General features: G+C 44.7%; 3 protein-coding genes across 3 annotated transcripts; 2 read left to right on the top strand and 1 right to left on the bottom strand.

Moving 5' to 3' along the window:
- Positions 1-1,194: 1,194 nt before the first annotated feature.
- Positions 1,195-2,136, top strand: LOC119842322 (olfactory receptor 6N1-like). The gene has a single exon (XM_038370286.1). It carries the CDS (start codon positions 1,195-1,197, stop codon positions 2,134-2,136), a length of 942 nt encoding a protein of 313 aa, XP_038226214.1.
- Positions 2,137-8,332: 6,196 nt separating this feature from the next.
- LOC119842219 (olfactory receptor 10A4-like) lies at positions 8,333-14,442 on the top strand. Its single transcript, XM_038370119.2, is given in 7 exon segments — positions 8,333-8,476; positions 8,478-8,955; positions 8,958-9,078; positions 11,709-11,724; positions 13,282-13,531; positions 13,534-13,788; positions 14,435-14,442. Coding segments are annotated over 7 exon segments (1,272 nt in total).
- Positions 14,443-17,024: 2,582 nt separating this feature from the next.
- LOC119842324 (olfactory receptor 5V1-like) lies at positions 17,025-17,763 on the bottom strand. Its single transcript, XM_038370289.1, is given in 2 exon segments — positions 17,025-17,096; positions 17,098-17,763. Coding segments are annotated over 2 exon segments (738 nt in total).
- Positions 17,764-21,543: the final 3,780 nt, after the last annotated feature.

The following is a 21,543-nucleotide window of genomic DNA, read 5'->3' as shown; positions in this document are numbered from 1 at the left end:
TTGCAAAAATCCCAAGCTTTCTCCTTTTACATTTCTGTCCACCTCTCCCCACCTGAGGAGGTCACCTAGATAGTCCCTCACTGCCGGTTCCTAAAGAGTTTTCATTTGTTTCCCAGGGCAGATTGCAAAGCACAGCACCAGATCCAAGTTGTCTATCTTGAAGCAGTTGTGGAATGAGAATCTGTAAGTACTGCTACATTCCTATGAAGAAATTTAAGAGCCTTGAACTGTGGTCCTCACCCAGGTAAAATTATTTGGGGGACTTTTCCTTGGGTAAGGGATACGGCATCAGATCTTGAGTGAAGTAGAGGGGGTGGGTGTGGAGGGGGTGAGGGTAATCACTTAAGAAGACCAGAATGAAGGTGACATATTTAGGCTTAGAGGAATTCAATTTTTATTTTTGTATAACTGTGACAAGAAATACTGATGTTTATTTTTAAGCATCCCCCCACCAGTTTTTATTGATTTAAATTTTCACAGTTGTGGGAAGTTAGGGTGGGTCAGACAATAATCATTGAATGGCAGTAGAAGCTGAGATTCAAAAAGTTAAAGCTTTATAATCATTAAAACACAAATTGTCAACATCACGTCAAAATGTATGAAGTAAATATCTTTCTATCAAAATCTGCTAAGTTCTCAAGCAGCATTTTCTTTTTTTACTTTTCCTGTCTGTAAATTTTTATTATTATAGATGGAAATATTTTTGTTGGTTTTTGTTTATACAGTGAAATGGATGTTTACCTAAAAAATCTAATCCTCCCAGCCTAGCTACATTGGAGTAGTTCTCAAACTGTGTTCCATGGAGTCATTCATTTTGGTCCACACATTGAAACGTTGTGATAAATAAGTTGTGTTTGGAAGGCCTGATCTTATGAATAGGCTTGGCAGAATTAGATTGTTTAAAAATAATTTTGACAGATCGTAATCCACTAGATTCTCCTCCCCTCACAAAGCTGGTGATGGAACCCAGGAGTCCTGATTCTCAGTCCCCCGCCCCAGCTCTAACCCACTAGACCCCACTTCCCTCCCAGAGCTGGGGAGAGAACCCAGGAATCCTGGCTCCCACTCACCCCCAACTGACTCAACCCCATTCCCTTTTCAGACCTGGAACAATATTAACATTTTAACAAAAACAACCACATTTACACCAGCCACTCTCTTAATTTCTCCTGCAGATGACAGAGTCGGTAAAGGATGGAATGGGCAAACCAGTCTGTTGTGACTGAATTCATTACTGCTGGGTTCCCCAGCCTCAAGAAGATCAGGGTCTGGGTTTTCTTGCTGGTCTTGCTCATGTACACGGTGACCAAGATGGGAAACATGGTCATTATCTTTCTCACCAGGATTGATCTCAGCCTCTGCACCCCCATGTACTACTTTCTGGGCAACTTCTCCTTCCTGGAGATCTGGTTCACCTCGGTCACAGTGCCCAAGATGCTGGCTGACCTGCTGGTGGAAAGGAAGGTGATCTCCTTCAACGGCTGTATCTCCCAACTTTATTTCTTCCTGTCACTGGGTGTCACGGAGTGTCTTCTCCTGGCAGCCATGGCTTATGACCGCTACATGGCTATATGCCACCCCTTGAGGTACACAGCTCTCATGAGTGACATGATGTGTGTATGGCTCACTGCCTGGTCCTGGATCACCAGCTTCCTCCTGCCCTTGGTGCTAGTGATCCTCATGTCCCAGCTCCGCTTCTGCGGCCCTAACATGGCGGACCACTTCTTCTGCGACATCTTGCCCATGCTGAGGCTGGCCTGCGCCAACACCCACCTCAACAAGATGCTCAGCTTCTTCCTCTGCTCCTCGGTCATTCTGGGCTCCTTCGTGTTGACCTTGGCTTCCTATGGGAGCATCATCACCACTATCCTCGGCATCCCCTCAGCCACCGGGCACAAGAAAGCTTTCTCCACCTGCGCCTCACACCAGACAGTGGTGGCCATCTTCTATGGCACAGTGACCTTCATGTACGCCCGGCCCACAAGGAAATTCTCCTTCCAGCTGGACAAGGTGGTCGCAGTCTTCTACTGCATGGTCGCCCCACTTCTCAGCCCCATCATATACAGCCTCAGGAACCAGGAGGTGAAGGAGGCCCTGAGGAAAGCCCTGTGTGGCAAAGGGAGAGCCCTAAAATGACACCGACAGAGGCAGAAAAGGCTGAACCAAAGATGGGGAAATTGGCAAGCCTGCCAGTAAGGAGTGAAGGGTATGTCTGCTTTGTATGGGGAATCCACCTTGGTTTGACGAACTGATTGCAGACCCACCCCAAAATCTGGGTGTTCAAAAGGAGCCTAAGAAAGTTAGGAGACTAGCTTCAATGGAATTTTGGTACTTAACTCCCTTCTTCTCCATGGAATATCCAGCCTTCTTGCCTGGTAGAAATGTTCATTCAGACAGTATGACAGCAGTGCCTTGCACTAGTCCTGCCTCAGCATGAGACGGTGGGCTAGACAACTTCTTGAGGGCCCTTGCAACCCTTCATCACTGTGATTCTACAAAGCAAAGAACGGAAGGCTAGTCAGGTTGCCCAGGCACTAGGATATGACGTAAAAATTGGCTTCAAGTTCCTGCTGCTGGTGACTAATGGGAGTTAGGCACATAAGTGAAAATGCCACTGAGTGCCTAAATACCTTTAAAAATCTGCCCTTTGCAGGGCCTCACTTCCCTACCTTCCAGGAATGTTATGAGGCACTCAGGTATACTGTAACAGGGGCCAGATAAATACTTTAGCCAGATATAACTATATTGAAATAACCCTCTTGTTATTTTTAACATCTAATTCTAAGGTTCTTTTCTATTTCTGCTTGTATATGTGCATATATGGTCTATATACAGAGAGAGCTGTACGTATATATATATATATATAGACACAGAGAGAGAGAGAGCCCATCCCAGGTGTTAGTCTGTTAATAAAATTTGTCTCTTCATTTGTTTTCCCCTACGTTCTGGTGGTGACTAGTTTAAAATATCAGTAGCAACCCAGGCTGGAACTTTCAAAGGGACTTAAGGGACATGGGCACTTAAATCCCATTGACAGCGTAAATAGGAGTTGGGGGTGGGGGATGGATTCACAAAGAAACTAACTTTTAGAATCCTAGAAAATCACTGGGATTCGCAAAGCCCGTTTGAGGGTTAAACAGAGGGAGATAGACAAGAAAAAAATAAGTTTCAGGTTGAAATGAATCAATATTTTTATATTTGGCCATGGAATGATGCACTCAGTTCTAAGTGAAGGCTCTGGAAAGTGGCTGTCTCAGGAGAGAGGACAACTATAATCATGGCTTTTTATTTTCAAGTGGGAGATTTAGCTCCTTTAGCTACCAGCAGATCCCTTATTCTCTTCTGGGTCCAGCCCACAGAGGGGGACATAACGCAATTATGAACATATGTCACAGTCCTGGCAGTTACAAAAAAGACTAATATCATTCTGCGGTGTATTAACAGGAGTGTCATACATAATACATGGGAGGGACTTACCTGTGCTCTACTCAGCACAGGTGATGCCTCAGCTGGAGTTCTGTGTCCTGTTCTGAGTACCTCACTTAAGGGAAGATGTGGATAAATTGGAGAGAGTCCAGAGAAGCTCAGCAAAAATGAGCAAAGGTTTAGAAAGCCTGACCTGCGAGGAAAGGATAAAACAACTAGGTATGTTTAGTGTTGAGAAAAGAAAACTGAGAGGGGGACCTGAGAACAGTTTGCAAATATGCTAAAGGCTGTTTTACAGAGGACAGAGATCCATGGTTCTCCATGTCCACTGAAGGCAGGACAAGAACCACTGGGCTGGATCTGCAGCAAGGGAGATTTAGGTTGATATTAGTGAAAACTTTCTCACTCTCAGGGAAGTTAAGCACCCAGATCCTGGTGTGCTGACACAGGAAGGGCTAATGCTATGCCCTGCTTCTCCATAGGGCCACCTAGGGCAAGGCAGGCTCCCGAACAGTCTGCCTGGCACCAGCCATAAGAACTAGGGATTAGCTTCACAGAGGGACCTAGGTGTGGAGATGCTGAGAATCACACCAACTAACTTCTAGGTGCCTAGAAAATCACTGGGATTCCCCAGAGGAGCCTGAGCCAGCAGGCAAGCTCAGAGCATGCTTGCAGGATCGGGAAAGGAACTGCTATATTACCCTGTCACTCTGGGGCTCAGCCAGCTGGATACCTAGCAAGGGGTTGCAGTGCACATGCCCAGAGGCAGAAACATAGGTGCCAAGGGAACTTTCACTGCAAAAAATCAGATGTTGAGTGAGTTTAGAATCCTACAGATTTCAAGGATAGCTGAGTGGGGGCTTTGTCAATCTCAGTGGGGCCTGCTTATGGGATTTAGGCTCATGTGGCAGTGAGGTGCCTAAATCCTTTTGTGGTGCTGGCCCTTGGTGCCTAATTCCCTTAGGCCCCTTTGACCATGACAGACTCTGTTTCTCTCTGGGCCAGATTCTCTCCTGATGTAAATTATTTCAATGGAGTGATGTCAGTTTACATCAACTGAGGACCTACCTATCTACCCTCCCAACTTTCTCACCAAGATATTTTACACCAGCTTCCTTTCTGTCCCATCACCCAATCCGGCTACTGGCCATGTAAGAGCCTTCTTCCATAGCAGCCCTCACCTCAACCCAGTAAGTGTCCTCCCATCCCACTCCCCAATTCCCTTTTCCCCCTCTCCCCCCGCTCCTTCCTCTGTAGCCCCCACCTTACAGAACTGTGCCTCTGGCTTCATACACCCTCTGCCTGTTCATCCAGCAGTTGCCTTCTCCCCCTGCTCTCCAATCTCTCCTTTTATCCAGCTCCTGCCCTCTGATACTCTTTTCCCACATCTCATTGCCTAGTTAACTCTGTGTACAGAGGGAGTTCCAGAACGGGGCCTTCAGTTTCCATTGCTACGCTGATCCCACCTAAAAACACATGTTTCCTCCCTAGGATTCTGGCCTTAGCCTCCTCTACAAACAGGAACAAAGAGTGAGACCACTCTTACAGAATAGAAGGCTGTATTCTGCAAGGCACAGACTCTGCAGAGGATCTGGGGTTTTCATGAACAAGGCACTCAACACGAGCACTCAGTATGGTGACGTGACTAAAATGGTCAAGGAGAAATTTGGATGTAGAACAAGGGGAGAAGAGAACAAGATTAATGAGCTGATAGCACTTCTATACACAACAGCAGTGAGACCAGAACTGGAATACTCCATCCAGTTTTAGTGTCCACTTTAAAAAAGGATCTAGAAAAAAAACTGGAGTGCAGAGATCAGTCACTGAAATGATTTGAGGGCTGGAAAAGAAAAAGTAAGAGAATTAAAGATCTCAATCTCTTTCACTTTCTAAAACAAAGATCCAGAAGTTACTTGATTGAAGTGCATGTGTACCTTCATGGGGAGAGACTACTGAGTATTAAAAGGTTGTTTAATCCAGCAGAGAAAGAAGTAACAAGAACCAATGGCTGGAAGTTAAAGCCAAACAAATTCAGATTAGAAATAAGGCCAACGTTTTTCTCTGTCAGTGTGGTTAACAGCTGGAATAAACTCCCAAGGAAAGTAGTGGATCTCCATCTCCTGAAGCCTTCAGGTCTAGAATGGATACGTTCAGTCAAACCCAAATTAATGGGCTCAATATAGGAGTAACTTGGTGAAATTCTGTGCCCTGTGATATGTAAGGGGTCAGACTAGTCTCTTCTGGCCTTAAAATCTATGAATGCTGATATTCATCAGTTAATTGAATAACCAATGTTTAACTCTGTAAAGCATTTTGCCATATAATACATCGTTCAAAGAGCTGCTCTGCTGGACCATCTCCTATGGAATCCCATGGGCCTGGTAAAGAGGTCTCAGCCAGGCAACACTGACCCAGCTTTGTATGAAACATACTTCACTAAATAAAGTTCATTTTGTTATCAGACATTTGCAAGTAACTGATCATGTTGCGAATTACCTCCCATTCATTGTATTGGTCTGTTCATTCTGGAACCTACTGCCTACTCCATTGTTCCTCTGTGCCAGTGACGGAAAGAGAGAGAGAGATGCCATTGTACTGAACAGCCATACAGTTATCACGTGAGTAACATGATTAAAGATTACTCCTAGGAGGAAAGGTTACAGAATCAATGTCTAACAGTACTTCATAGCTGGTGAATGTCAGAGATATCATTGAGGCTACCACTGATTTTCACGAGCTAGGAAGCTGGCCCATTGACTCTAATGATGTGACACCAATTTACTGTAGTTGGGGTTCTGGCCCCATTGACTCCAATGGAGCTACAGCTGATGGGGATCTGGTTTCATTGACTCTGATTTACACCAGTTAAGAATCTGGCTCATTAACGTCAATAGAGTTTTGCTGTTTTACACCAGCTTGGGATCTGGTTCACTGTTTATTTTCTTGTCTCTACACAGTCTTCAGATGAAGAATCTGTTATTCTGTAGGGAGCTAGTCCCAAAGGTTACTCAAGAGCATGGATATACTCAGCATTCTGTCAACACAGTAGCCCTTTGGAAGAGAAGAGGGAGGCTTCATTGTTCCTACTTGAAGGTAGGTTAAGCATTTCTAGCTTCCACACACAGCAGGTTCACCGGAATTTGCTCTGCTGACCTGTTTCTCCTGTGTGTGCTCATTCACATCTAACTTCTATTTTTACTCAACTCTTTCATAGAAGTGAAATATTTATATGTAATGGGCCAGATTTTAAAAGGTCTAAAGATCCAGATAGGTGCCCAGTCAGGTTGTCAAAAACACCTAAACAGATTAGGCACCTAACTCCCATTGAAATCAAATGAGAGTTACTCATCTTACCTGCTTGGGATTTTTTTTTAAAATCCTACTAAGGACTTATCTGTATCTTTAGGGGTCAAGCTACCATTGGAAATATGGCTGTATCAACACATGTTACACAATAGTGAAATATATAGTACCTAGAAAACTGCTCTGAACTCCAGTTAAGAAAGAGAAGTAACATAAAGTAAACCAATACAGGTGGAATTACAGGCCTGAGCTATTGGGAAAGATCCTTAGTTGGTGTATACTGCAGTAGTTCCATTGACCTCAGTGCAATACGCTGAGGTACACCAGCTTATGACCCAAGAGGGGAAGATTTTGAAAGACACAAATTAATTACTTGCCCAATTCTTCTTGAACATTCACGGAAGTTGGAAGACTAGCTTCCCACAGTAACTTTGGAAATTTCCCTGAGCTCGAATCACTGTAGTGCTTCGAATATCCCACCAAGATGAGGGCTCTGTCCTAGGCATTGCACTGATCCAGGATAAAAGACAGTTCCTCTGTCAATGGTTTTCATTGAAACATAGAAATATAGGCTTGCAAGGGAAGGTAATAATAGAATATCTAGTCCAACCCCCTGCTCAAAGTAAGACCAATTTTTGCCCACATCCCTAAATGGCCCCCTCAAGGATTGAACTCACAACCCTAGGTTTAGCAGGCCAATATCTCAGACCACTGAGCTATCCCGCCTCCTGAATCATCTACCAAATCCAGCCTCCCACAGTGAAGCAACACCAAGTAAATCTAGCTCATCCCTGATTGGTGTTTGTCTAGCCTGCTTCCTCCAATGACAGGGATTACACAACTTCCCTTGGAAGCCATAGATTTTATGATCTACTACCTGAACCACATGGGCAGAGCTCAAAGCATGGGCCCCTAATGCTCAGGCTGGGAAATTCAGTGGGATTTGGTGGTTTCACTCTCTTAAGCTCCTTTGAAAAATCACAGCCTGTGGTATTAAAGTAGGAGCAGCAGCAGACTCATAAAGCTTTAATGTGAACTATCCACTACAGAAAGACGAAGACAATATACACTCTCCTAGCATGGGTTACAGCAGCAACCACATAACCCGAGTACACCCTGTACTTGTAGTAGGATGTATCGATTTTATAAGTAAGGAAATATAATTAGCAACTACCTCTTTCTCAGTTACAAGAACAAACAACCTCATCCATCTTAGATAGGCTTCTTAGACACATAAGGAATGTGAAAGAGCAACTAATTGGTATGAATGGTCCAGGGACTGGGATATTCTAGTCTGGACCTTGCTGTTGAATACATATTGTGTGCAATGGTCACATGGCACGGGTTACTGAAATAGCAGAGAATCAATCAGTGATGAGTTATTTCCTTCTGAATCTGTCATTTGTTCATGCTAAACATTTTACAGCCATAGCAACTAAATAGAAAAGGTGGGCAGCAGAAACAGATTCAGTGTCTAACTTTCATCTGATTTTTGGTGCTTATTGTACACTTTCATGAATTTTCCACAGGTTCTTCTTCTACTTCTTCTTCTAAATCTGTTGCTACTTCTTCTTTCTTCCTCCTGTCCATAATTTCCGTACAGATGCCGTATAAAAAAGAAGAACGGAATGAAAGCCAAACAGTTCTCACCGAATTCACATTTGGGGCTTTCTCCTACCTCCAGGAGCTGCAGGTTCTTCTGTTTCTGGTGTTTCTATTGATCTACCTCCTCAGTAGAGGGGAGGACAGTCATTATTCTACTAATAAAACTCAGTTCCTCCCTCCACACCCCCATGTATTTTTTCCTAGTGAACTTGTCCTTCTTGGAAATGTGTTACGCAACCAGTGTGATCCCACAAATGTTGGTGCACCTTCTTATAGAGCACAAAAGCATCTCCATCATGGGTTGTCCAGCCCAGATGTATGTCTTCACCATCCTGGGCCTCACAGAATGCTGCCTCCTGGCGACCATGGCTTATGACCGCTATGTTGCCATATGCCATCTCTTGCAATACTCTCAGATCATGAGCAGCAGGGTCTGTGTCCGCCTGGCCACTGCCTATTGGGTCACTGGTTTCCTGGTGGAAGCAGCACAAACCACTTGGATCTTCACTTTGCCCTTCTGTGGCCCTCAACAAATTCACCACTTCGTTTGCAATATCCTACCCATGGTGAAGCTGGCCTGTGCAGACACCTCCATGAATGAGATGGCACTATTCGGGTGTTCATGTTGTTCATCATGGGGCCGTTCCTGATGATTCTGGTCTCCTATGTCCATATCATCTCCACTATCCTAAAGATGCCCTCTGCTGAGATCCATCACAAAGCCTTCTACTGTCCTCAGCCGAGGTGAAATCAAACTCTGATGTTCCTCACTGCTAAGAACATTTTTATTAAGCACCTTGTACATGTCAACATCAGAACAATAATGGACCAAATCTCTTTATTATCATTTTAGCACCAAGAAGCTTCAGCTGATATCAGGGCTCCATTGTTCTAGCCACTGTACAAACACACAAATAGTAACAGGCAGTCTCTGCCCTAACACATTTACAGTCCAATGCTTTGATTTCAAAAGTCTCCTTTATACATTAATTGATGCTGAGGCCAGTAGGGATAATTCTGGCACCATTTTAAGAACTACATGTCACTGGTGTAAATTATCTCCTTTGCGGCTCATCAGCAGCATGGACTGAACCAAAGACCTCTGGATCTGAAAACATGAGTCCCTACTGCCTGAGCAAAAATATTCCACTGTTAGCTAAAAGTCAGTATCAGTTTCATATACCTCAATGTGGTCCAGCCACTAGAGATGGATTGGGGCGGGAAGGGTGGAATAGATCCACGCTGTAGAAGTGTAAGTCACACAAATAGTGAATAATCAGATACTAAAGTCCAGCGGTAAAGGCAGTCACCTGAGAAATCTCTTCTTCCCCTCAGACAACGAGGAAGGAGCTCCACCAGCCATTTCACATGGAGTTAGGCCTAGGTTTCACATTCCAAGGTGCAATCCAGACCCATGAGGGGTTGTGTCACCCTCTGCCTAGCCACACTGGCTGCCTCACAATCTTGTGCCGTTGTAGCTCCCAACCTGGGGTGCTCACAAACAGCCTAACAGCACCTTGAGTGTCTGGTGGATCTGCAGTCCTGGTCCAGCAATTCTGACACCTGCAGTCTGTGAGCCGCACTCCAGTCACACTCTGACCTCCACCTATCTGGGTTACTACTTGCAGGGTGAACCCAACACACTCCTGGTCCCGAATTTTCACATAAACATGTGTTCTGCACTGTCCAGCCCTCTCCTGGAAAATTCAGGTATTAAAGGTTCATTGCCTCTTTGAAGGGTCAATATTCAGCAGGCTATGACTATAACTGGAGTTACCAAACAGCTCAGTTTAAACACAGCACTTGAGTTGTTTGGATCAAAGGAGAAAATAAATTTATTAACATAAAAAGATCAAGTTTTCAGTGAATTCAAGCATCAGGTATTTAAGTCAGAAATGTTTACAAGATAAATAAAGATAAAACACTTTCTAGGAGCTTAAACTTAACAAGCTACACTTGGTTCAAGGTAAAATCCTTACCACACGTTCCCAGCAGTGTGGCTGACCAAATGCACAGGTCAGAATCTCCCTCGAAGTCAAAGGGCTGGTTCCTTTGTCTTCTTAGGTGAAAAAGAGAGAGATAGAGAGACAGGGAGAGATGTCCTGAGGTGTTTTAGCCTCTTACTTTTATAGCCCAGTCACCCTTTGAAGTGGATTCTTCTAAGAATTAACCCTCAAAGCAAAGATTATTCAAATAGTAAAGAAGGCGACATGAGTCTGGTGTGAATGTGGCTCCATATTCTTTCTTCTCCCCAGTGTATACTGAAATGCAGATTTGCCTTGTCTTCAGCCATGTCCCATTCTTGCTGTCTCAAGGACCCTTTAGTGTAGACAAGGCCCTGACCATCAAAGTTATTTTGGCTTCTAACTTCCATTGAAATCCATGGTTACAAGTTTATAACCCTTTTTACTCAGAACAAGTGCCCCATAGATCTGAGAGTCACTCCCTTATCCAGTTTGGCTCTTTGCAGACACTCTGAATAGGCAATCAGCCAGACTATGGGTTTAGCTCAAGATGCAGCTTCCAAAGGATGGATCTGGTGGTGGGTCGTTTGCATTCCCCAAGGAAACCTACTTAACTAAGAGTTTGTTTTTGTCTCAGCCCATTGTTTCAAAAAGTCCTTCGAAGCTCATAACACTTCCCAAGATTACATTAGTCATGTCTCCTAAACAAGTTACACTCAATTGCACAATAACATGTAAACCTGCATATTGCCAATCCAATGAATTTATAAGATACTTTAACTTAATTCAGTAAAGTTTGTGCAGGATAGTGCAAGAAGTTGCCATCTCTGTCACAGGCTGGTGTTTACAGCAATGGAGTTTAGGAGTCAGGACTCCTGGGTTCTACCCCTGGCTTTGGGAGGGGAGTGGAGTGCACAGTTTAGAGGAGTGGAAAATGGGCATCATGAGTCTGGGTGGTGTTCCTGGCTTTGACACTGTTTCTTTGTGTGGCTTTGGACAAATCATTAGTGCTCTCTATACATTTGGTTCCCAGGATAATAAGAGCCATATATTTTATCACAGTTAGTACAATCCCATTGCTACTCTCATCTAGAAAATGCACATCATCATCATCCTCAATCAGTATCATCATCAGACGTCCTGTGGTTGGCTGAGTGAATTTTGTTTTGTTTTGGCCACGTTTATTGGAGGTGGCATTGTTCTTCTCCGAGGAATATTAGAAGAAGGTTCCTTCAGGGATTATGTCCCACAAGCAAGTGAATGGAATAAATACATCTCTCTTCCCTTCCACACATTTAGTCCTTTCAAGCTAGGATAGCAACCCACTCTTCTTTAAAATGTAGGCTATGAATGAATTATTTAAGCCCCCAGTTGTTGTCACACTGACATCCATTGAGCATTCTGCTGCAGACTGTCATGGCCCGAGGTCAGACCACTCGTTTCTTCATTTGAATTATCCATAGAGGTATACAGAACATTAGTGTGTGTGTGTGTGTGTGTGTGTGTGTGTGTGTGTGTGTGTGTGTGTGTGTGTGTGTGTATAAAAAGAAAAGGAGTACTTGTGGCACCTTTACAGCTCACTTCATCGGATGCATTCGGTGGAAAATGTGTGTGTGTGTGTGTGTGCACATGAGTGTATTTGCATTCATGTGCGTGCTTGTGTATCTGTATCTGGGTGTGTGTGTTTCTATCTACCTAGTCAAATCCCTCTGTCAGTCTATTAGAATATCCATTCATCTCTTGATCTATTTATCTTTCTCTCTCCATCTCATCTAACATTCTCTCCTCATGTCATCAAGTGTCAGGTTCTGAGCTTAAAACCATAAGAATGGCCATACTGGGTCAGACCAATGGTTCATCTAGCCAATGCCAGGTGCTTCAGAGGGAATGAAAAGAACAGAGCAGTTACTGAGTGATCCATCCCCTGTAGTCCAGCCCCAACTTCTGGCAATTAGAGGCTTAGGACACCAAGAGCATGGGGTTGCATCCCTGATTGTCTTGGCTAAGAGCCATTGCTGGACCTATCCTCCAGGAACTTACGTAATTATTTTTTTGAACCCAGTTCAACTTTTGGCTTTCACTGCATCCCCTGGCAAAGAATTCCACAGGTTGACAGTGCATGGTATGAAGAAATACTTCCTTTTGACTGTTTTAAATCTGCTGCCTATTAATGTCATTGGGTGACTCTGATTTGTGTGGTATGTGAAGGAGTAAATAACATTTTTCACTTTCTCCACGCCAGTCATGATTTTATAACCCTTTACCATGTCCCCCCTTATTCGTCTCTTTTCCATGCAGAACAGTCCAGTCTTTTTAATCTCTCCTCACATGGAAGGTGTCCCATACCCCTTATCTTTTTTGTTGCCCTTCTCTGCACCTTTTCCAATTCTAACATATCTTTTTTGAGATGGGGAAACCAGAACTAATGCAGTATTTAAGGAGTTGGCGTACCATGGCTTTTTATAATGGCATTATAATATTTTCTGTCTTATTATCTATCCATTTCCTAATGGTTCCTAACATTCTGTTTGGTTTTTTGACTGTTGCTGCACACTGAGTGGATGTTTTCAGAGAACTATCCACAATGACGCCAAAATCTCTTCCTTGAGCGGTAACAGCTAATTTAGACCCCATCATTTAATATGTCTAGTTGGGATTGTGTTTTCCAATGTGCATTACTTTGCATTTATTAGCATTGAATTTCATCTGATATTTTGTTGCCCAGCTCGACTTCAATAGAAATAAACTAATAGTCACCAGATGGAGATCTGGCCCCATATTTCCATAGGCCCAGATCCAGAAAGGTTCCGAACCCCCAGATTTAGTTGCCTACAGGCCAAATTTTTTTAAGTATTTAGGCACCAAGGCCTAATCCGCTTGACAACAGGAGAAGGGTTCTTTTCTGTGGATCACAAACAGAGATAGGTGCCTCCCTCCAGCCCCGATGTAGGCACTAAACAATTGTGAGTGGGCTGGGCTTTAGCTAGCAGCCACCTTGTGTGTCATCGGCATCTGGGTGGAAGTGATTCAGACCATGTGGATCTTCAGCCTGCCCTTCTGTGGCTCCAACCACATCCGCCACTTCTTCTGCAACATCCCACCAGTGGTGAAGATGGCATGCACAGACACCTCCAAGATCGAGACTGTTTTCTTGGTCATGTCAGGGCTGTTCATCATGAGCCCTTTCCTGCTGATAATCCTGTCCTACGTCTGCATTATCATCACCATCCTGAAGCTGCCATTGGCACCAGCTCCTCCCACCTCATGGTGGCAACTTTGTTCGATGGAATGGCCCTTATTGCCTATCTGAGGCCCAAGTCCAGCTACAGCCCAGAGAGTGACCAAATGATTTCCCTCATGTACACAGTTGTGACACCAGTGTTGAACCCCATAATATACACTCTGAGGAACAAAGAGGTGAAGGAAGCCTTTAGGAAAATGGTAGAGAAAAGCATCTTTTCATACAGCTGGAGAAATTTGAGAAAGAAAAGTAGAGTTAGTCAGAATGGGAGAAATCCACTAGCATTTTATGGATCTCCCCCCGCAGCTCTCATTTATTCATTGACATTTTGCTATGGGTGGGGGGGACCTGTTCTGTAGGAAAACGGGTAGGGAAAATTGTGTTTTAAAACTATCTACTTTTCTAATCTAAATTTTAATGAATTTTTTTTACCAAACTTTTGAAATTCAAAATCTTTTGACCAGATTGAAAGTTGGTTAAAAAAGAAATAAGAATATTTAGTCAAAGTGCTGTCTCCAAATTATATCTTCACAATTTGAAATGTTAGAGGAAAAAATATACATATGTGGTTGAAAATGAGAAGTGTTTCAGAACATCTCCACTTTGTGTGGGGGTGTAAACCTCGAAATTTTCATCAATATTTCAACAGCGTAAACATTCCTACCAGGTCTATGGTACAATCCATTAGGCTTCCTCTGTTCCTGCTCTATCACTCTGTGCAACATTTTTTGGCTGTTTCTTGAATGCATTTCCCCAGACTTCCCTCTGACCTAAGTCTAAGGACTTGTGAATGACTTTCTATCTAACACTCTGATAGAACTTTACAAGCCTAAATTACTTATGCTACACCACGGTTCTGTGAGGTAGATCTTAATTTCCATCATGTTCTCTGCAGGTGCATAAGTCTATGCTAACAGATCTGATTTTACCATCAGCATGTACTTCATAGATTCCTTGATTTTAAAGCCATGGGAGACCATTATGGCCATCTAGTCTAACGTCCTGCCTAGCACAGGCCAGAGAATTCTGTTCAGTCCTGCATCAAGTATGTACCAAATATACCGTTTATTAGATATGTAAAATAATGACTGTGTTACATACTCTTCTACAAACTACTTAAGGGTCTGAGTTTAACAATATTGCACTAAATAACTGTGTATACTGTACAGATTTGTATAATAATTATCTGTGTCTATTCTGATGTAGAGTCACTCTTTTGAGTGCTTGTCTACCTATGTCCTCACTTACACATAACAAACACCACATTTAAAACCTCTGTACCTCGCTGAGCATTCATGTGTATCCCTAAAACGAATCCATAAGCAGCTAAAAACATACACCCACATGAACAAACTGAGGTGAATTGGCAGTCTTTATATGACTCTCTTTATTACTATACATTGCAACAAGCTAGGTGGAGGCAGAATTATTAGTCTATCTGAAATTCTAACCGGGAAAAGAGATTTACAGTAAAACCTCAAAGCTACAAACACAAGAGTTCCGGATTTACCAGTCAACCACCCCGGACACCATGTGGAACAAGAAGTAATCAGACAGCAGCAGAGAGAGAGACACACACACGCACAGGTTTCAGAGGAACAGCCGTGTTAGTCTGTATTGCAAAAAGAAAAGGAGGACTTGTGGCACCTTAGAGACTAACAAATTTATTAGAGCATAAGCTTTCGTGAGCTACAGCTCACTTCATCGGATGAATTTGGTGGAAAAAAAAACCAAACACACGCACAGAGAGACACGCATAGAGAGACACACACACACACAGAGAGACACACACAGACACACACACACACAGAGACACGCACAGACAGACACACACACGCACAGAGAGACACACACATGCACAGAGAGACACGCACAGACACACACACACTCACAGAGAGACACGCACAGACACACACACACACGCACAGAGACACACACAGACAGACACACGCACAGAGAGACACGCACAGACAGACACACACACGCACAGAGAGACACGCAGACAGACACACACATGCACAGAGACACATACACGCACAGAGACATGCACAGACAGACACACACACGCACAGAGAGACACACACACACAGACACATACACGCACAGAGACACACACAGACAGACACACACACGCACAGACAGACACACGCACAGAGACACGCACAGACAGACACACACACGCACAGAGAGACACGCACAGACAGACACACACACGCACAGAGACACACACAGGCAGAGACACACACGCACAGAGAGACACGCACAGACAGACACACACACGCACAGAGACACACACAGACACACACACGCACAGACAGACACACACAGGCAGAGACACACATGCACAGAGAGACATGCACAGAGAGACACACATGCACAGAGAGACACACACAGACAGACACACATGCACAGAGACACGCACAGACAGACACACACATGCACGGAGACACACACAGACAGACACACACACTCACAGAGACACACACAGGCAGAGACACACACCAGCAAATACTTGACTGCCTCGGGGCTTTAGCGGGCGGGGGCGGGGCGGGCTCCAGCCACAGGGGGCGGGCTCCGGGGAGGGGGGAGCGCTGGGGCTCAGGTCTTCAGCCCTGCAGCTCCCTCCCGGTGCCAGCCCCGCAGGTGGCGCCGGTGCCGGGGTCTTTAGCTATGAGGGGAGCGCCGGTTTCAGCCCCTGGGCGGTCCCCGAGGCTACAGCCCCGAGCCCTGGAGCGCCCCCAGCTCTGCTTGGGCACCGCGGCTGCGTTCTCCGCTTTGCTCCCACCGTGCGGATGACCGGGTACTTTGTCTTGAGAAATGTGGTCGCTGCATGCGTCGCTGGGGGCCGCAGCTCCTGGAGGGGAGACAAGCAGTCAGAGCCGGGGGGCGAGCGCAGCCAACACACAATGTTCCGCAGCCCGGTTTCAGCGTGGGAGAACCGCAGGGTTCCGCTCCCTGCAGCGGGAGGCACAAAGCCTGAGACTTGCAGGGGTGCACTCAGTGAGACCGGGGCATGAGCGGGAGCTTTCGCCAGCCCTGAAACCATGAGAAAGCCAAGACCCTGACGGCATAGAGCCTGAGTTGGGCACCTACTTCCCCAACATCCCAGCAGTGGAGATTAAACAAATGTTGCTCTTTTGCTCAAACTTTGAGATATCCCCTCCCCCCCCCCCAGTGTCATGGCCAAATGAACACACTGGAAATTATGTGCCGCTGCCCCCAAATTCTTCTTCGGAACTGAGCTAGGGCCGATTTATGCACCTCAGAAGTCCCCGAGTGCGGGAGCCGTGCGGGACCGTTGGGTACAGACAAGTGCAAGCTGCCAGATTTCTCTTCTGATTTTTATCTATTTAAATTTTCCCAGTTACAGGAAATTACAGGAGGGTTCGACTACAGGGCAGGTCAGAAAATAACTATTTATTGACACTAGACATTGATTGCAAAAACTTTAAGCTTTGTAAGAGTTAAAACAGACATTGTCAACATCACGAACAGGTGGAGTATGCCTTCCTCTTCCCCTTGGAAGAAGGCATCTTCAGTATAGTTGAGTATGGTTGAGATGATATAAGTGTATGATAGAAGAATGCAGGCAAAGGGGGTCCAGGCTATGAAGATGCCAATGCAGAGCAACAGGAGTTTGTTGAGAGAGGTGTCCTCACATGACAGCTCCAGCAGTGGCAGGATAACACAGTAGAAGTAATCAATACGGTTGTCTCCACAGAAGGGTAACCAGAAGGTGAAGACTGTGTGTATTGCACAGTTAAGGAAGCCACTTATCCAGGAGGCAGCTGCCAGCTGGAGGCAAATGCTTTTGTTGACAATCAGCGTGTAACACAGCAGGTTACAGATGGCAACATAGCTGTCAAAGGCCATGGCTGCCAGCAGGAGGCACTCGGTGCCCATGAAGGAGAAGAAGAAGTAAAGTTGCAGCACACAGCCCTTGTAGGAGATGTTGCTCCTCTCAGAGAGGAGATGAACCAGCATCTAGGGGATGGTGGTGGTGGTAGAACAGAGGTCCCGAAAGGACAGGTTCCCAAGAAAGAAATACATGGGAGTGTGGAGTCTCTGGTCCACCAAAACATGGATGATGATGCAGGTGTTCCCAAATAGGGTAAGGAGGTAAGTAAACAAAAACCCACTGAAGAGTGAGAGTCGCATCTCCCGGAGGCTGGAAAATCCCAGGATGATGAACTCCTCCAACACAGTTTGATTTCTTCTCTCCATGCTTCAACATTCAATCGTGTTCCTGCCAAGAAATGGTTATAACATTTTAAGAGTAATCTTGTTATATGATATGCAATTGTTCCACTTGAAAACATTAATGTACCTGAGAGATTTTTGGGGGGATAAAGTCATTACAGAATAAGATGCCAAGTGTCAGAGAGGTAGCAGTGTTAGTCTGTATCCACAAAAACAACAAGGAGTCCAACAACAAGGAGTCCAACCTTCCACACAAACTTCCACATGGCTGGACTTTACAAAAACGAGACAAGCCATTTACAATGCACAACTTACTTCTCTACAGAGGAAAAAGGACAGTAAACTAGCATCCGATGAAGTGAGCTGTAGCTCACGAAAGCTTGTGCTCTAATAAAATTGTTAGTCTCTAAGGTGCCACAAGTACTCCTTTTCTTTTTGCGAATACAGACTAACACGGCTGCTACTCTGAAACCAGTAAACTATCTAAACTCCTATGTGCCACAGGGGGCTACAAGAGTGGTACCCTTAACTCACCCAACAATATTGTTAATCTATCCAACTACACACTTAGCCCGATAGAAGAGTCTGTCCTATCTCAGGGACTCTCTTTCTGCCCCACCATTCCCACACAAGATACAGTTCTGCAGTGATCTGGAAGCCTACTTTCACCATCTCCGACTCAAGGAATATTTTCAACACACCACTGAACAGCGCACTGACCCACAGGAACCCTCCTACCAACACTACAAGAAGAAAAATTCTTCATGGAATTCTCCTGATAGTTGAAATGACAGACTGGACTTCTACACAGAGTGCTTCCACAGATATGCACAGCCTGAAATTGTGAAGAAACAGCATCACTTGCCCCATAAGCTCAGCTGAATAGAACTCAACGCCATCCACAGCCTCAAAAACAACTCTTACATTATAATCAAAGGGGCTGACAAAGGAGGTGCTGTAGTCATCATGAACAGGTCAGATTATGAACACGAAGCTGCCAGGCAACTCTCCAATACCACATTCTAAAGGCCACTATACTCCAATCCCACTGAGGGTTACCAAAAGAAACTACACCATCTGCTCAAGAAACTCCCTGCTACAGGCACAGGAACAAATCTACACAGACAAACCCCTAGAGCCCCAACCAGAGGTATTCTATCTGCTACCCAAGATCCATAAATCTGGAAATCCTGGATGCCCCATTATCTCAGGGATTTATACTCTTACAGCAGGATTATCTGGATATTTGTACTCTCTCCTCAGACCCTATGCTACCAGCACTCCTAGCTGTCTTCGAGACACCACTGACTTCCTGAGGAAACTACAATGCATTGGTGATCTTCCTAAAAACACCATCCTGGCCACCATGGATGTAGAAGCTCTTTACACCAATATTCCACACAAGGATGGACTACAAACCGTCAGGAACAGTATCCCTGATGAGGCCACGGCACACCTGGTGGCTGAGTGACTTTGTGACTTTGTCCTCACCCACAGCCATTTCAGATTTGGGGACAACTTATACCTTCAAGTCAGCAGCACTGCTGTGGGTACCCACATGGCCCCACAGTATGCCAACATTTTTAAGGCTGACTTAGAACAACGCTTCCTCAGCTCTCATCCCCTAGCATCCCTCCTCTACTTGTGCTATATTGTTGACATCTTCATCATATGGACCCACAGGAAGGAGGCCTTTAAAGAATTCCACCATGATTTCAACAATTTCCACCCCACCATCAACCTCAGCCTGGACCAGTCCGCACAAGAGATCTACTTCCTGGACACTATAGTGCAAATAAGTGAAGGTCACATAAACACCACCCTATATTGGAAATCTACTGACCACTATACTTACCTACATGTCTCTAGCTTCCATCCAGGACACATCACACGATCCATTGTCTACAGCCAAGCCCTAAGATACAACCACATTTGCTCCAGTCCCTCAGACAGAGACAAACAGCTGCAAGATCTTTATCAAGCATTCTTAAAACTACAGTACCCACCTGGGGAAGTGAGGAAACAGACTGACAGAGCAAGATGGTACCTAGAAGTCACTTACTACAGAAGAGGCCCAACAAGGAAAATAATAGAACACCACTGGCCATCACATACAGCCCCCAGCTAAAACCTGTTGAGCACATCATCAGCGATCTACAACCTATCCCAGAAAACGGTCCCTCACTCTCACAGATCTTGAGAGGCAGGCCAATCCTCACTTACAGATAGCCCCCCAACCTGAAACAAATACTCACCAGCAACTACACACCACACCACAGAAACACTAACCCAGGAACCAATCCCTGTAACAAACCCCGTTGCCTTCTCTGTCCCCATATCTACTCTAGCGACACCATCAAAGGACCCAACCACATCAGCCACACCATCAGGGGCTCATTCATCTGCACATCTACTAATGTGATATATGCCATCATGTGCCAGCAATGCCCCTCTGCCATGTACATTGGCCAAACTGGACAGTCTCTATGTAAAAAATAAATGGACACAAATCCAACATCAGGAATGGTAACATACAAAAGCCAGAAGGAGAACACTTCAATCTCCCTGGACATTCAATAAGAGATTTAAAAGTAGCCATCCTTCAACAAAAAAACTTCAAAAACAGACTTCAAATAGAAACTGCAGAGCTACAATTCATTTGCAAACTTAACACCATTAATTTGAGCTTGAATAGGGACTGGGAGTGGCTGGCTCACTACAAAAGCAATTTTCCCTCTCTTGGTATTGACATTTTCTCATCAGTTATTGGGTGTGGACCACATTCACCCTGACTGAATTGGCCTTGTCAGCACTGGTTCTCCACTTGTAAGGAGAACCCTTCTCTTCATGTGCCAGTATATTTATGCCTGTATCTGTAATTTCCACTCCATGCATCTGAAGAAGTGGGTTTTTTTACCCATGAAAGCTTATGCCCAAATAAATCTGTTAGTCTTTAAGGTGCCACCGGACTCCTCATTGTTTTTACAGAATATGAGTCACTCAGATACATTGGTGATGAAACTTGTATATTAATACCTGGAATTTATAGAGTGTCTTTCATCTAATCTCACAAAGTACATTCCAAAAGAGGTAGGAGACATCATCCCTATTTTACCAATGGGAAAACTAAGGCATAAAGAGGTGACCTGACATAACCAAGCTCACAGAGCAGGCCTCGCATCCCTTCCACGAGGACACACTGCTCTCCACTGCCTTTATCCAACTCAGTGGCAATCCTTGCATAGGATTCAGTGGGCTTTGTATCAGGCCACTGGTAACCATGTAGAGAGACAGGAAGAAAGAAAAAGTAATATAATAGTGTGATGTTTCCCTCTGGTGTTATCTGGACCGGTGATCTGCTAGGTCACTCCAATCCTTGACTCTGGGAGCCAGCCTTACCCTGCTCTGCTGTGAGAACCCCCCACCCCACACACACACTCCTGGGCTGTTCACGCACAGCCCCTGGCATGTAAGCCACTCCCAGCTACTTGCAACTGAATGACACTAGCTAATATCTCCAGCCCCAGACACAACCCTAGGAACCTCTGTCTTGCATTGTCCAGTTCTGCCCGCTGGGCGCTGCAAGCTTATATGAATTCATCAATTTAACAAAAAAATTGATATGTACTAGGCTTGTTATCCCAAGGGGAGTCTCTGACATGCTTCAAACCAAATGCACTGCTTCAGGTAGAATAAACAAACACATTTATTAATTATGAAAGATAGATTTTACAAGATTATAAGTCAAAGCATAACAAGTCAGATTTGGTCAAATGAAATAAAAAGCAAAACACATTCTAAGCT

This window comes from Dermochelys coriacea, chromosome 13 (assembly GCF_009764565.3).
Source record: "Dermochelys coriacea isolate rDerCor1 chromosome 13, rDerCor1.pri.v4, whole genome shotgun sequence".
In the NCBI taxonomy this organism is placed as follows: Eukaryota; Metazoa; Chordata; order Testudines; family Dermochelyidae; genus Dermochelys; species Dermochelys coriacea.
The sequence above is the reverse complement of the archived record's forward strand: the minus strand, read 5'-3'. Positions and strand labels throughout refer to the sequence as shown.

What these genes read in the sequence shown, in the direction of transcription:
- LOC119842322 (XM_038370286.1), top strand. Translation starts at nt 1,195, where the DNA reads ATGGAATGGGCAAACCAGTCTGTTGTGACTGAATTCATTACTGCTGGG.